Here is a 14,758-nt window from a genome sequence, read left to right on the forward strand (position 1 = left end):
TTGCAAATGTCTTTCAGTCTATCGGTCCCTGTGTGGTCACAGTTATCAAAACTTCATTGGTTTCTGGTCAGGTCCCTGTTTATTGTAAGAATGCTGTCATTCACCCACTGTTTGTTATTTTATTTGTTTATCAAGAGATCATACAAACTTATTAGAAATAAGTTTGTATGATCTAAATTAGAAAAAATCTTAAATAAATAAAATAAAGTAAAATAAAATAAATAAATAAATACAAATAAAAGAATAGAAGGGGGGGGCTTCTATTATGCTTTGTGTGAACAACTAAGATGTGTTGCTTATGCAATTCATGAAGTGCTACAGAGAAAATTACATTTTATTTATGTAATGAACACATTTTGAACTGTTAAAGAAATATAACAAAAGGAAAGCTGAACTAAAATGATCCAGCAAACAAAAACTGCTGTGAGCCGCCCCCCTTATATCTCCTTTGTGCTTTTGGAGCTTTGACCTGACTTTTAAAAATAACTGAAAAAAAGCACTATGCTGCTAAAAAAACAAAAAACGAAAAATAGATATTTGCAAAATTCTGCCTAAATATGTATTTTACCTGGTTAATGTGTGTGGTGGGGCGTGGTCTGCAGCGCCGCTGCAGGGGAGGCGACGCACCTGAGCGGCACCCTCAATCACGCCTCGCTGCCTTAAAGTCTGTGCTCTCTGCTGTTGTGTTAGTGTGTGTCGGGCTGTGAGCTGCAAAGCTACAGCCGACTGTGTGCGTACAGCAACCGTGTGTGAAAAGTGGTCAATACAGAGAAGCTGAAAAGCGTGTTCATGCAAACATCGTCGGGTCTGCCGTGATATGTTTACAATAAGACTTCTGCTCCTGAACCTCTGCGCACAGTGAAGTCACTTCATCTTTACAGGACTGTAAGCTGTCGTCTGTGAGGCGTGAGCGTGTTCGTTTTAACATAGTTCACGGTGGAGCTGCTGACATAATGTGGATCCGAAGGTCCATAACTGGCCTACCTGGGGCTGAAAGTCTCATAAAATGCAGGTGTTTCAGCGGGTACACCGGCTTCCACGAGTGTGACGCTTATTTTGAGCGACGAAAAATAATAAAATATAATTTAATTTTTATATTTCAATATCACAATAATCTAACAATTTAGAACTACACGTTAAAAAAGAACTAATATAAATAAAATACACTTCAGCTAAATACTTCTCATTTATTTTCCAAAACCACGCGGAGCCGCAGGTTGCCTGGTCTAGGGGCTCTTCCATCACAAAAAAGAAGAAACCATCTGGTCCAGGGACTTAAACTGCTTGGGCAGAAATAGGGGGATACACTGACATAGAAAGAGAAATCTGGGTAGCACATTCACTTTGATAATATTAATCCTGCCAATTAGTGACAGTGGGAGGAAATTCCACCTCTGGAAATCTGATGCAAATTGTGAGACCAGGGGGGGTAAAATTCTCAGAAAACATTAAAGGCAAAGTTTGTGTAATATTAATTCCTAAACCCCGAGGGGCGGAGCTTAAAGGAATGTCAGACTGCTCAAGCGTTAACGCTAAAGAGTTCACAGGGTAACATTCACTCTTGAGCAATTCATTTTATAGCCAGAAAAAGAGCTGATTTTTCCAAGACAGATAAAATTGGAGGAAGACCACATATGGGGTCAGCTACATACAAAAGAAGGTCATCTGCGTGCAGGGATACCTTAAGTTCAACATCTGCACAGATAATTCCATGAAAGGAAGAGAGGGATCTCAGAGCAACAGAAAGAGAAGGGGAGAAAGAGGACACCCCTGTCAAGCGCCACGGCATAGTGGAAAATAATCAGATCAAACTGAGTTGGTGATGACACGCCTGAGGGGATGTATAAAGAAGTTTGATCCAAGACACAAACCTTTCTCCAAACCTCGTCAGTACAGCAAAAAGATAATCCCATTCAACCCGATCAAAGGCCTCCTCTGCATCTAGAGAAATGATCACCTCAGGAGACGAGGGACAATGAGCAGAAAAAAATGTGTTTAGCGCCGTACGTGTTAAAGAACAACTGACGTGACTTTGATGAATCCATTCTGCTCCTGTGAGATAATCTGTGGAAGAACGGCCTCGAGCCGAATTGCAAGCAGTTTTGCCAAAATCTTAAAATCTACATTTAGGAGAGACAGGGGCCTGTAGGACTCACAGGCCGTAGGGTCTTTGCCTTTCTTCAGTAAAACTGAAATAGATGCCTGCATTAAAGTGGAGGGCAGCCGGCCATTTCTCAGTGATTCATTATATACATCAAGAAGGAGAGGGGCTAGCTTGTCTTTAAATTATTTTGAAAAACTCAGCCGGAAATCCGTCTGACCCTGAGGCCTTACCGCTCTGCATATATTTGATTGAGCCAAATATTTCCTCTATTTTAATAGGAGCATCGAGCTAATCAGAAACTGATTTATTTACTGTGGAAAGGTCAGAATTCTGGAGGAAGGCAAGCTTCTCCTCTGAAACTGTGATTCAGAGCTGTAGAGATTGCAGTAAAATCCCACTGACAGAGACAGGGTTAGAAACCAGATTGCCAGATAGGGCTGCCACAAATGATTACTTTGATAGTTGACTAATCAGATCATCATCCATTAGACGTAAAACTACAGCTTATTGCACCAGCAGCATCTGCTCTTATATAACTATCATTAGCTTACAGCTTTAAGTGTTTAAGGTGCTAACTAAAAATAAAGACAAGATGACAGTTTATTAAATTTTAATGAAGTTTGCAGATGAAGTTTAATAAACTCCTTACTATCTAAAATATAACAGGACACCGGAGTAAATTCTCGAGCATCTCACACTTCTGATAATCAGCTGTCTGCTTGACGTTTATTCAGCTGTGTAAAAACTATAACTTTAATCTCAGCCAAACCGATTTACTCAGGAACAAATAAAATACTGAAAAAAGCCAAACAATAACATTTTAAGTTATCTAAGTGACTTATATATCATGTTTAACCTGAGTAGCAAAAGACGGCGGTGGGTTTGAAAACGATTTGCCGGGAGTCCGGTGTTCTCACGGCTCTAGTTAGCCTAGCCCCCGGCTAGCTATCGAGCTAGTGGGTAACAGACGTCTCCGAAAACGTCGGAGCGCTTTTGAAAATATGTGGTGTCTTGATAAACTGAGCAGATATTTGAGGTTTACACAGCTACATTCTCGCCTGAAAATATGTTAAACGTTTATTTTGTGACCCAGAAAGAATAATAAGAGTAATATTAAAACTAACTAGCTGCCGCCATTGTTGGAAACTGAGCTGGGCTGCGCTATGAATTCTGGGACACAGCTTCTTCTTCTTCGGGGTTTAACGGCAGCTGGCATCCTTGTACATGCAGTGCTGCCATCTTCTGTTTCAGTCCGTTATTACACTCTTAAATCCTACTACTTATTCCTGCGTCTTTTGTGATCTTACAAAGCTTCAAACGACGCGTCGACTTTTAAATCAGTCGTCGACAATTTTGATAGTCGACTAATCGTGACTAGTCGACTAATCGTGGCAGCCCTATTGCCAGACTGGTCTTTAACTTGTGAAATTGTGCGAGAGCTGGCTCTACGTTTCAGTTGGTGTGCCAGAAGTCTACTTGGCTTTTCACCATGCTCGTAGCAGGCAGCACGGGATCGAATCAAAAGACATTCCACGTCAGTTGTTGTGAGGAGATCATGTTCAGTCTGTAAATCCTGTCATAGCTTCAATAACATCTGTGATGTGCTGACGGCGACAGTCTGCGAAGGCCGCACGAGCTTGGGCTGACCATCACATTTTGTTAGATAGGCTGAGACACTGGGTGGGAATATCAGGGTCTGCTTTGGACTGGTTCGAATCTTATTTGCATGAACGATCCTTCTCTGTGGCTACCTCTAACTACAGTCCTTCTTCTACTTCTCTTGCCTATGGTGTGCCACAAGGTTCTGTGTTGGGACCCTTGTTGTTTTTGTTGTATTTACTTCCTCTTCAGCACTTACTGAGCACTAAAGACATTTCGTATCACCGCTTAGCAGATGATATTCAATTATATCTCCCCTTTAAGCCCCAAGATGTTTCCAAGCTACAGTTTTTGCATAGGTGCATAGACTCCATCAGAGGTTGGGTGGCTGATAATTTTCTTCAACCTTATGAGGAGAAAACTGAAGTCCTCGTTTGTGCTCCCGATAAGTTTGTGCCCAGGGTTTTGGAAAATTTAGGTCCTCTTGCTTCATCTATCAACCTTGGTGTAACTTTTGATTGCGGCCTTGAGTCCCGTTGTGTCGTGCTCTGAACTGGCACGACATGCTTTTGTTTCATCTCGTCTGTTGTAATTCTTTGTTCACTTGTTTATGTAAATCCTCCTCGGAACATCTGCAGGGTGTTCAGAGCGCTGCTGCAAAGCTTCTGACCGAGTCCCCCCACGCCACACCCCTGTTGATCCAGCTGCACTGGCTCCCTATTAAATTCAGAATCCACTTTAACATCATGACTCTGACATTCAGGGATCTGCATGGACATGCACCGACATACATCAGAGATCTTTTACATCCATACATTCCCAGCAGGTCCCTGAGGTCATGTGATCAGGGCTTGCTGGTTGTCCAGCACACGAGGCTGAAAACAAAAGGAGACCGAGCTTTTGTAACTGTGGCCCCCAGACTGTGAGATCTGTGGACTCAGTGGTCTCTTTTAAAAACAGCTTTAAACTCATCTTTTTAGACTTGCTTTTGGTTGATTTTGTCTTCATGTTTTAGCTTCTGTGATTTTATTTTGAAAGGTCCTATAGATATAAAGATTTACTTATTTTTATTTTACTCTGTTCAGGTGAAGACCCTAAAATAGTACCGAGAAAACCTAAGAAAATCAGACAGACCACTAAGAGCAAGCACTCGGTGACAGTGGGAAGGAAAAAACCCTTTTTAACAGGAAACCTCCAGCAGAACCAGGCTCACCTACTGTGACCGGCTGGCTGTGAGGGGAGGAAGACGAGTACAAGCTGCACAAATGAGCTTCATCTGAAGATGTCTGTGCTTAGAGAGGCTGAGGAGCGCAGTCGTGGGGAGAGTCTCAAAACGGTGGTTGAGCCACCAGGATGCCGGCTCAATCCCTCAAAGATGAGCTTTTTCATGTCCAACAGACGGCGTGGATGACAGAGGAGCGATGGATTCGCTCTGTGAGACAACGGCAGAAGAAACATGAAGCACATCAGACCTAACAGACTCATCTCATCCACCTGGTCAAAATGAGAGGAGAACAGAAGCTTTCTACCACTGACGCGGCGTGCAGGTCAGCGCTCGGTCAGTCTGGAGGCAGCAGCTGCTTTCTGTTTCCTAATCAATGACCTCAGTGTGAAGCAGCCTGCAGCGCCGAACCTCCTCATCAGCATCATCATCATCATCCCCTTGTCTTTTTAAACTCAGGAACATGACTTCAGACTGTGATTAAAAAAATGAACAAAGCCTTCAGGCAGAAAGGAGCGAGGAGACGACAGGACGAAGGACGGACGGTTAGAGATCAGCGTTTATTAGAGCTGAGAGCAGAAACAATACCAACATATTAAAAACATTGACAGAACGTTGGGGCAACGACCTCTGAGACAAAAACACACCTGAGCGCTACATTTACCTGAGCGGCAGCCTCTGGCTGCAGATACAGACGCAGGACAACACAGGTGGACACGTTCTGCTCATTCCCAAATCCTCCACAGCAGCTTTGCATCACTTACAGTTCAAAACAATCCCTCAGTGACTGCATGCAGGATGTAAACCCACGGCTGAGAGCAAAGAGGCTGGAAACACTCCCACCGATCCCAGAGCAAATGTTCCCGGGCCTGAACGAAGCGGTGACCGTTGAAAGCCTCTTCTCAGGGGTTCAAAGGTTAAGGCAGTCTGAGGGTGGTGGCCCCTCCCCCTTTAGAGACAACTTTCTTCTGATTGGCTGCCAGCAGGTGGGTGGGGCTTCAGTGTGGAGCTGCAGCCCCACTCTGGATGTAAAAGTGGGGACATGAATCTGAGGTGACCAAAAACATCAGTTTAAACCGTTTCAGATCTTTTATTAACAAATGTCAAGTTAAGACCCAAACAAGCTGAGACAGGGCGGGAAAAACGTTAAAATCTAAAACAGGAGTGTTAGGAGCGTGTGAGTTATTCATCTGTAACTATAAAAACAAAAACGTTCTACTCGTTCCAGGTAAAAAAAAGTTAGCTTGGTTTCAGTCCGTGAGCGCAGCGCACGCCACGGGCTGACGTGTGCACGCATGACCGACGAGCCGTTCGGCCTCATTTTGGCGTGTCGGCTGTAAAATGGTTCAAGCGTTGCAGGAACGTTTCCCTTTGTTCACACAGGTTTTACACAGAAAAGCTTAAAGCTGGTAGAAAGTCCACGTTCTCCTCATAGATCACAACAACGTCACTTCCCTTTGGTCCAACCAACAAATAGCTTAAAGACTTTTGTCAAACAGCCGTCTGTCCAATCAAAGCTGGATGTGTGACGCGTCTCCATGACAACGTGACCTCGTCGTGGGTTTGCCTCACATGTCACTCCAGAGGACGGCTCGCTTGCTCTTGTCCACGCTGACGAAGTATTCGCCGGACAGAGACCAGGACACGGCGCTGATGGACGAGCTGAAAGAGAGCAGGCTGTTAAAGGGACAGTCGACACTTTGTGGTTAAACACGTGCGGGCTCTCTCGAGGCGCCATCACAGGCCCTTAAACTTCATGGAGATTTACACACACAGCAACACACAAGTCACTCTGGAGTAGGGCTGCCACGATTAGTCGACTATCAAAATCGTCGACGACTGATTTAATAGTCGACGTGTCGTTTGAAGCTTTGTAAGATCACAAAAGACGCAGGAATAAGTAGTAGGATTTAAGAGTGTAATAACGGACTGAAACAGAAGATGGCAGCACTGCATGTACAAGGATGCCAGCTGCCGTTAAACCCCGAAGAAGAAGAAGCTGTGTCCCAGAATTCATAGCGCGGCCCAGCTCAGTTTCCAACAATGGCGGCAGCTAGTTAGTTTTAATATTACTCTTATTATTCTTTCTGGGTCACAAAATAAACGTTTAACATATTTTCAGGCGAGAATGTAGCTGTGTAAACCTCAAATATCTGCTCAGTTTATCAGGACACCACATATTTTCAAAAGCGCTCCGACGTTTTCGGAGACGTCTGTTAGCCACTAGCTCGATAGCTAGCCGGGGGCTAGGCTCGCTAGAGCCGTGAGAACACCGGACTCCGGCAAATCGTTTTCAAACCCACCGCCGTCTTTTGCTACTCAGGTTAAACATGATATATAAGTCACTTAGATAACTTAAAAATGTTATTGTTTGGCTTTTTTTTGTATTTTATTTGTTCCTGAGTAAATCGGTTTGGCTGAGATTAAAGTTATAGTTTTTACACAGCTGAATAAACGTCAAGCAGACAGCTGATTATCAGAAGTGTGAGATGCTCGAGAATTTACTCCGGTGTCCTGTTATATTTTAGATAGCAAGGAGTTTATTAAACTTCACCGAAACAATCTGCAAACTTCATTAAAATTTAATAAACTATCATCTTGTCTTTATTTTTAGTTAGCACATACCTTAAACACTTAAAGCTGTAAGCTAAGCTGAGCTGGAGCCTCTGATCTTTAGGACCCTGCACTGGCAGTGACTGTGCTGAGCAGCTGTCTTCGGTGTTACCTGTGTTTGTCGGGTAGCCGGGTCTCCAACTTGCCCGTCGAGACATTCCAGATGTAAACGGCACCATCTGCAGAGCCGGCCGCCAAATAGCAGCAGTCTGGACTGAAGAGAGAGAACATCTGGGTGAAACAGCTGTTCTGACGTGAAACTTCCTGCTGCTGTGAGCAATTTGCTCCACGACTCTCTCCGTCTGCAGAGCCGAGAACTCCCAGCTGGGACACTGAAGAGGGATTTACACTTTCACCATTACGCTGCAACCACAAACCCTCTGAACCCTACGCTGTGACCTGATGTGCAGCGCCCCACAAATGCAACAACCGAATGTCCAGTTCAACACAATAGTTTTCCCATACGTAAACTGGTTCTTAGACTGGAGGACAGCTGGAAGAGAGTTCAGAGAGACGCCAGCGCCAACTAGTGTTTTGGCAGAGCAGCACAGGTAAATTGCAAATATATCATTGGTCCATTGGCCGTCTGTGGGGCCTCCCTGCTGCTGCGGAGTCGGGGCGGTCTGCTTCTCCCCACCGCAGGAAAAAGGGTAACACCACCTGGGTCTGGGTGCAGTTCCCCCCTCCAGGGGCAAGGGTACCTAGACCCGGTTCTTAGAGTACGCTTGGGGAGTGTGATTGTGTGTACAGTGTCTCTCTATGTCTGTCTCCACGTTGGTTGAGTGTTGAGTAATTGCATATGAGAGCATGAGGGTGGGAATGGATGTTTGTATCTGTGTGTGCCTGTATGTCTGTGTCTATATGTCAGGTTGGGTATCAGACGCCACCTCTCTGTGGACATCTCAGGCCCTCTAAGGTTTGGAGGCCTATCTCCCCCCACCACTTCCCCTGCCAGTGGCAGACGCCCTCAGACATCGGTGCGTTGGTGGTTCTTTGTGTCCGGGGATGGGCGTCCAGGTACACACCGGCTCACTCCTTGGTGGCTGCTTATCAGGGCCTGGAGCCTGGGGCTCGCTCGGGCCACTTCGGGGGTGGGGTGACGGGCACGTCACTGCAACCCCCCCTGGCTTCTGCTCCGCGGCTGCTGAGTGACCCCTCATCTGGGACTCTCCTCAGCTCTTTCTGGGACAGTGGCTCGGCTGCCCCTCTGTTGGTCTTCCTTGGTCTCTTGTGTTCTGGGGGCCTCTGGATGTCTGGAGTTTTGATCTCCTCCATACCTGCTTCATGCCCTGGAGGACGGGGCTGTGGCCCCCCCACACCCTCTAGCAGATCATTACATGAAGGAACCTTTTAAAAAACAAGCGCGTCCATGCTCACAGGTGTACACACGGGTGCTCACACACACAAACTACACCCTTTTTGGCTCCTACCTCAAAGCACACTGTGTGCTGTCGATCTTTTGTGCTGCACAATAATGTTTAATATTTAGTATTTACTGTTATTCACATAGATCATTGTGATGTTGTTTATTATGTTGCTCTTTTTCTTTGCTTGTTTTCTTTTTTCTTTCTCAACAGGTGATCCAGGCGATGGATGGATTTTTTGTCTGTTTGTTTTGTTGGTTTTTGCCCTTTATCCCCGTCCCTCTTCTCTGCTGTTTTTCTTTCCCAGTCAAGTCTGTCCCGTATTTAACAAGTGAAAATAAATAAAATAAACAATATAAGGTGAATCAAACAGACCATTACAGCACAGCTGGGATGGTCCATTTGGTAAAGTAAATGCGTTGGGCATCTTTCTTCGCCTTTAGACAATAAATCTGATGCAGAAGAACCAAACGGGACAGGCGGGAAAAAACAAACAAAACATGACAACTTGAACAAACTGCTCAGGTCAGGAGAGAGCATCGAGGGCTGCTCCGAGTCGGCGTTCACTAAAGATTTCGATGCGTCGTGAAAGTTGTGACGCACGCTGCGCTGATACTCAGCACGTGTTTTATACTGCTTCACCCTCTGCAGGAGTTGTCAGATGTGCATGTGGCCTCGTGCAGATGAAAACGCTGTCAGTGGTTTGCCGCCGTGTGCACAGCTGAGTCTGAAGGATTTAGAGACACTGTCAGTCTGGCTCCCGAGAAGCTGAACGAGAGACGCGATGAGAACAGACAAATGTAGGAATCACAGGTACGGCTCAGCGTAGTGTCGGCAGAGCAGCTGTGCATGTGGGACTCACATGTGCAGTGATTCTGTCAGGGAGCCGAACAGGCGCAAAGCATCCCTGCCCTGCTGTCGTCATGGAAACAGCAGAAAATCAACCAATCTCCCGATCTCATCTCTCCCCGTCTCCAGCTCGCCCTATTTTTATCTCTCTGGCCCAGAAACAGTCCTCTCCATCCGACGATTAAACTTGTGATAATCGATCAGAGCGCCGAGCCAAACTCTGCTTGCAGCCCCGCCTCCCTGCTTCCACCCGGACGCCGGGGACAGGACGGCTTACAGGCACGCGCCGGGCTGACCTGCAGCCGCTACGACGACGTGATGTTAAAGATTTACAGTAAAGAGAGAAACCCAACAAAGTGATTCAAACATAAAGACACTGCACTCGACAGCAACCTGCAGTTCCTCTGATGTCCAGCAGAGGCGGCAGTGAGTCAGACACGACAGCAGAAATGTTTACAGCCTTTTCCTTTAATCACCCGCCTGTTTATGTAGCATTATTATTAGGGGCGTGGCCTCTGACTGACAGGTGGAGGGTGACACACCTAACTGGAGCCCCTGAACAGCTTCATCTGTAATTCTGACAAAAGCGAGACGTCCCGCAGTCACATGTTCATTTTTCATCGATGGTCACATGTCCTCTCTGTCACTCAGCAGTATCCTTCACTCTCATTGGTAGTTGCTTTGGTCATCAACTGAAAGTAAGCCTTTTCCTAACTCGGGGCCCGCCCAGTAAGCACGGCTAACAGTTTTTTTTCTTGGTTCTGATGATCATGTGACTCACCTGATGACGGCTTTGGTGCTGTCGCTGCCACATTTGAACCCGTCGGCTCTGAGACACAAACAGACAAACGTCAGACAGATGGACAGGAAGTTCGTTTCGGCAGAGCATCACCTCGTCCTGATGTACCTGAAGGTCAAGCGCTCGTTGCTCCACCTCCGCAGGTCGAACAGTTGGAGACAGTCGTCCCGGCAACAGCTGAGCAGCTGGCAGTGGTCAGGACTGAGGTCCAGCGAGGTGACTTTTCCCTGAGCAGGAAACACCTGAACACAGCTCGCCACCCTGAACGTAAAGAAAAGCAGAACGGCTTTAAACACGCCTTCATCTCTGACCAGCTGATGGCGCCAAAGCTCACGAGAGCAGGTGCAAGCATCAGGGACTCGTCCCCGAATAATAACTTTTACGATCAGAAACAGAAAACCGGAGAAGATAAAAATGACATCATCCGGTTTCTGATCAATCACGCGCAGTGAGAGCTGATGCTGGCGTGTAAATGGTGGGCAGAGCTGTCAATCACCTGCTGCTTCAGACACTGCAGGACACTGAGGGGAGTCTGTGAGTTAAGCTGTTGCTAAGTAACAGAGGGAGACGGGGTGTCACCCTGGAAACGGCTGGGAGGAGTAAATAAGAGGTGTCTGAATGAAAGGAATCAGATTCCAATGATGGAGCGGAGGATCAGCATCAGGTGGTGCACAGGTGTGCTGCGGCGCGACAGACCAACCTGGAGTCCCACGCTCTGATCTGCCCGTCGTAGTGTCCGCTGATGATGCAGTTCTCCGAGCACACCAGGTCGCTGCAGTACTTCGCCACATTACGCGACTGCAGACCTGCAGGGACACAGTCTGCCTTAAATACCCTCCACCTGCAGGGATGCCACGAGCCAATCAGCAGCAAGCACGCACGGTTACTCACAGGCAGCTCGCCGCAGGTCCCACAGTCTGATGGTGCCATCGGCACTTCCTGTCACCACCTGATGGAGGATGCTGCTGAACCTCGCCGCCGTCACCTTCCTGCTGTGACCTGTAAGAGTCACCTACGACACACACACACGGACGTACGCACACACGCACGCACGCACGCACGCACACACACACACACGGACGCACACACGCACGCACACACACACACACGGACGCACACACGCACGCACACACACACACACAGTTACAAACACAATTTCAAAATAAAAGCTCATCATTGTAAATTTAAAAATCACAGTTTTTTGTGTTCGTGTTCAGAAGTTGTTGATGTTTCCCGTCATTAATCAGACACACCGGGCGGTGAGTCACCTTTACCTTTGGAACGGAGTCGCCCAGCTGCCACAGCATGGCCGCCTTGCTGTAGGACGCAGCGAGGATCCTGAAGCCCTAAAAACACAAATGCCCACACGAGTGAGAAACACCTCAGTGCTCCATTTACAGGTGAGCTCAGGTGACTTCCTCACCATGGGGTCAAACTCGATGCAGGTGATGCCCTCTGTGCTGCCGTCCAGGGTCCCTCTGTGAGTCAGCAAGCCTGATGACATCAGCAGTGAGGTCACAACCCGTCCTTTAAATCAGCGATAATACAGAAAAACAACGAGCGGGCCTCAGGTGGGCTTACCTGCCCTGACCTCCCACAGTTTGATAACTTTGTCTGTCCCCCCCGTGGCCAGCAGGTCTGAGCTGGAGCTGAACCGCACGGCGTTGATGTCTTGCTCATGGGCATCCTGAAAAAACCAACATTACAGCGTCGTGTAAACGTCGTACTCCGTGTGAACCAGGTCAGCAGAGAGGCATGCTGGGTAGTGAGAACAGAGCAGTTCTTTGTGTGAGTGCGCGCTACCAGGACTTGCAGAGCTCTGGCTGGGACTCGGGCTGACACACAGATTCTTACAGGAGAGACGAGATCTTCCTCCTGACTGCAGACAGAGTGGCCCCGCCTCTTCCTGCTTCTGTCACACACAGAGTCATTCATTCATTCGCTGAGCCGCTGAATGAATGAACCAAACAAAACATAATGGCGGTCACAACTCACTCAAACAGCTCTTTGATGGAGGTCAGGATCCTCGGAGACGTCACCGACGCCGACCTGAGAGAAGAAACAGTTCATCATCTCATTTAAAGAGCCGCAGTTACGTTAGTAACCCCCCTGCTGAGCAAATATGGACAACATTAACAATAACAGAAATAATTACAATGATCTCAATAAAAAGTTTCAACTCTAAGAGAGAAAATACAATAAAATAAAACAGAAAATGAATAAATGACCTGCTGCTCAAATTTAATTTCATGATCTTATTGTGAGAAAAGCTCCTGAGATCTGAAGAGGCAGACGAGGTCGTTAGCTAACTCACCCACCTCATCCTTATCTCTCCACTTCAACACGCTTTGTCGTCTGTTGTTTGTATGTTGCTATGACAACTCAATTTCCCTCCAGGATTAATGACTTTTGTGTGTAAATGCTCCTAATAAAATGAAACAAAGGCGTGATTGATGACCTCACGAGTCGCATGGGTTTTCGTTCCGTGGACGTGTCCCGTTTCTCGCTCTTTGGAGACGTCGATCTGGAGCTCGGAGCACTCGATGAGCTGAAACACAAACATATTTTATTCTGACAGTGACAGGAAGTAACAAAGTAGTCTATTAATCAATCTTTAGAAGCTTTTAATGGCCAATAAACCGACTTCTTTGAAAAAGTTTCAGCACAACAAAAATGACAGTAAGCCTCTTGAATGTGATCAAAAATAAAGAAATTATTCAGAATATTATCGTCTCAAAATCTTTAATATTTCAAAACGTTCTTAAAATCAAAATTATACTTTTTTTTCTTAAAATTTGTCCATGTTTTAAAATGTTTATCAATACTTTAACAAAGTATTTTTAAAATTCTGTTTCAGTGTAAATGTTTATCAAACCCTCGTCGTGCGTTTCATTTATTCTTACTTAGAGAAACCTGAAGAGGGCGATGTAGAGCTCAGGGGATGGACAGCTGACCTGTCTAAGTTGACCTTCGACCTGGCTGCGGCCTGGGTTGCCTCTCGAGCTCTGAAACAAACAAACAAGAAGATCTCTGTTTGGATCCACACTGACCCTCCTGCAGGTACACCGATGAACAGGTGTGCGCGGTGCATTCGGGTACACCGATGAACAGGTGTGCGCGGTGCATTCGGGTACACCGATGAACAGGTGTGCGCGGTGCATTCAGGTACACGATGAACAGGTGTACGCGGTGCATTCAGGTACACCGATGAGCAGGTGTACACGGTGCATTCAGGTACACGATGAACAGGTGTGCGCGGTGCATTCAGGTACACCGATGAACAGGTGTGCGCGGTGCATTCAGGTACACCGATGAACAGGTGTGCGCGATGCATTCAGGTACACCGATGAACAGGTGTGCGCGGTGCATTCAGGTACACGATGAACAGGTGTGCGCGGTGCATTCAGGTACACCGATGAACAGGTGTGCGCGATGCATTCAGGTACACCGATGAACAGGTGTGCGCGGTGCATTCAGGTACACGATGAACAGGTGTGCGCGGTGCATTCAGGTACACCGATGAACAGGTGTGCGCGGTGCATTCAGGTACACGATGAACAGGTGTGCGCGGTGCATTCAGGTACACCGATGAGCAGGTGTGCGCGGTGCATTCAGGTACACCGATGAACAGGTGTGCACGGTGCATTCAGGTACACCGATGAACAGGTGTGCGCGGTGCATTCAGGTACACCGATGAACAGGTGTGCGCGGTGCATTCAGGTACACCGATGAACAGGTGTGCGCGGTGCATTCAGGTACCTGGAGCGGCGTTCGTTGTGGCTGTTCATCCGAGCTGCGGCCTGGTTTTTCCGCTTCATCACCTTGGCCAGCAGTTCTTCCCCTCTGACCGTCTCCTGCCTTAGTTTCGCCTCCGCTGCTCTCTGCTGCTCCAGGAGAGTGTCGTACTCCACCTTCAGCACCGTGTTCTGCCCTTGAACCTGCTCCACCTGTGCCTGCAGCTCCTGAAGAGCATCAGACACTCGCGACAGGCAACACTGCTCCTGCAGCAGCCTGAAGGTGGAGGAAAGAGTAGGTCACACCAGTATGACGTGTCATGGAGCTGCGCACACAAACACTGGAGGCAAACACCTGAGACTCAATATGTCAAAGTAGAATATATTTACAAGATTTGAAGAACACATTTAAAATAAAAACATAAAATAATAAAGAGGTTTGCTGTGTTTTGACAAAAAAAGGAAAAATATATT

General features: G+C 46.9%; 1 protein-coding gene across 1 annotated transcript in view; it reads right to left on the reverse strand.

Annotated features, from left to right (window-relative positions):
- atg16l2 (autophagy related 16 like 2) overlaps positions 1-14,758 on the reverse strand; it is a 125,811-nt gene that overhangs the window by 104,412 nt on the left and 6,641 nt on the right. The window contains exons 5-18 of the mRNA XM_087851267.1: positions 14,310-14,561; positions 13,454-13,555; positions 13,009-13,098; positions 12,546-12,599; positions 12,354-12,459; positions 12,132-12,237; positions 11,974-12,044; positions 11,825-11,896; positions 11,442-11,562; positions 11,251-11,356; positions 10,659-10,811; positions 10,533-10,580; positions 7,651-7,752; positions 5,466-6,587 (exon numbers count right to left, since the gene is read on the reverse strand). Coding sequence (XP_087707393.1) covers positions 6,494-6,587; positions 7,651-7,752; positions 10,533-10,580; positions 10,659-10,811; positions 11,251-11,356; positions 11,442-11,562; positions 11,825-11,896; positions 11,974-12,044; positions 12,132-12,237; positions 12,354-12,459; positions 12,546-12,599; positions 13,009-13,098; positions 13,454-13,555; positions 14,310-14,561 — 1,477 coding nt within the window. The 3' untranslated portion in view covers positions 5,466-6,493. The remainder of the gene's footprint in view (positions 1-5,465; positions 6,588-7,650; positions 7,753-10,532; positions 10,581-10,658; positions 10,812-11,250; positions 11,357-11,441; positions 11,563-11,824; positions 11,897-11,973; positions 12,045-12,131; positions 12,238-12,353; positions 12,460-12,545; positions 12,600-13,008; positions 13,099-13,453; positions 13,556-14,309; positions 14,562-14,758) is intronic.

Source organism: Neolamprologus brichardi, chromosome 14, assembly GCF_056152115.1.
Source record: "Neolamprologus brichardi isolate AB-2024 chromosome 14, ASM5615211v1, whole genome shotgun sequence".
NCBI classification, from domain to species: Eukaryota; Metazoa; Chordata; class Actinopteri; order Cichliformes; family Cichlidae; genus Neolamprologus; species Neolamprologus brichardi.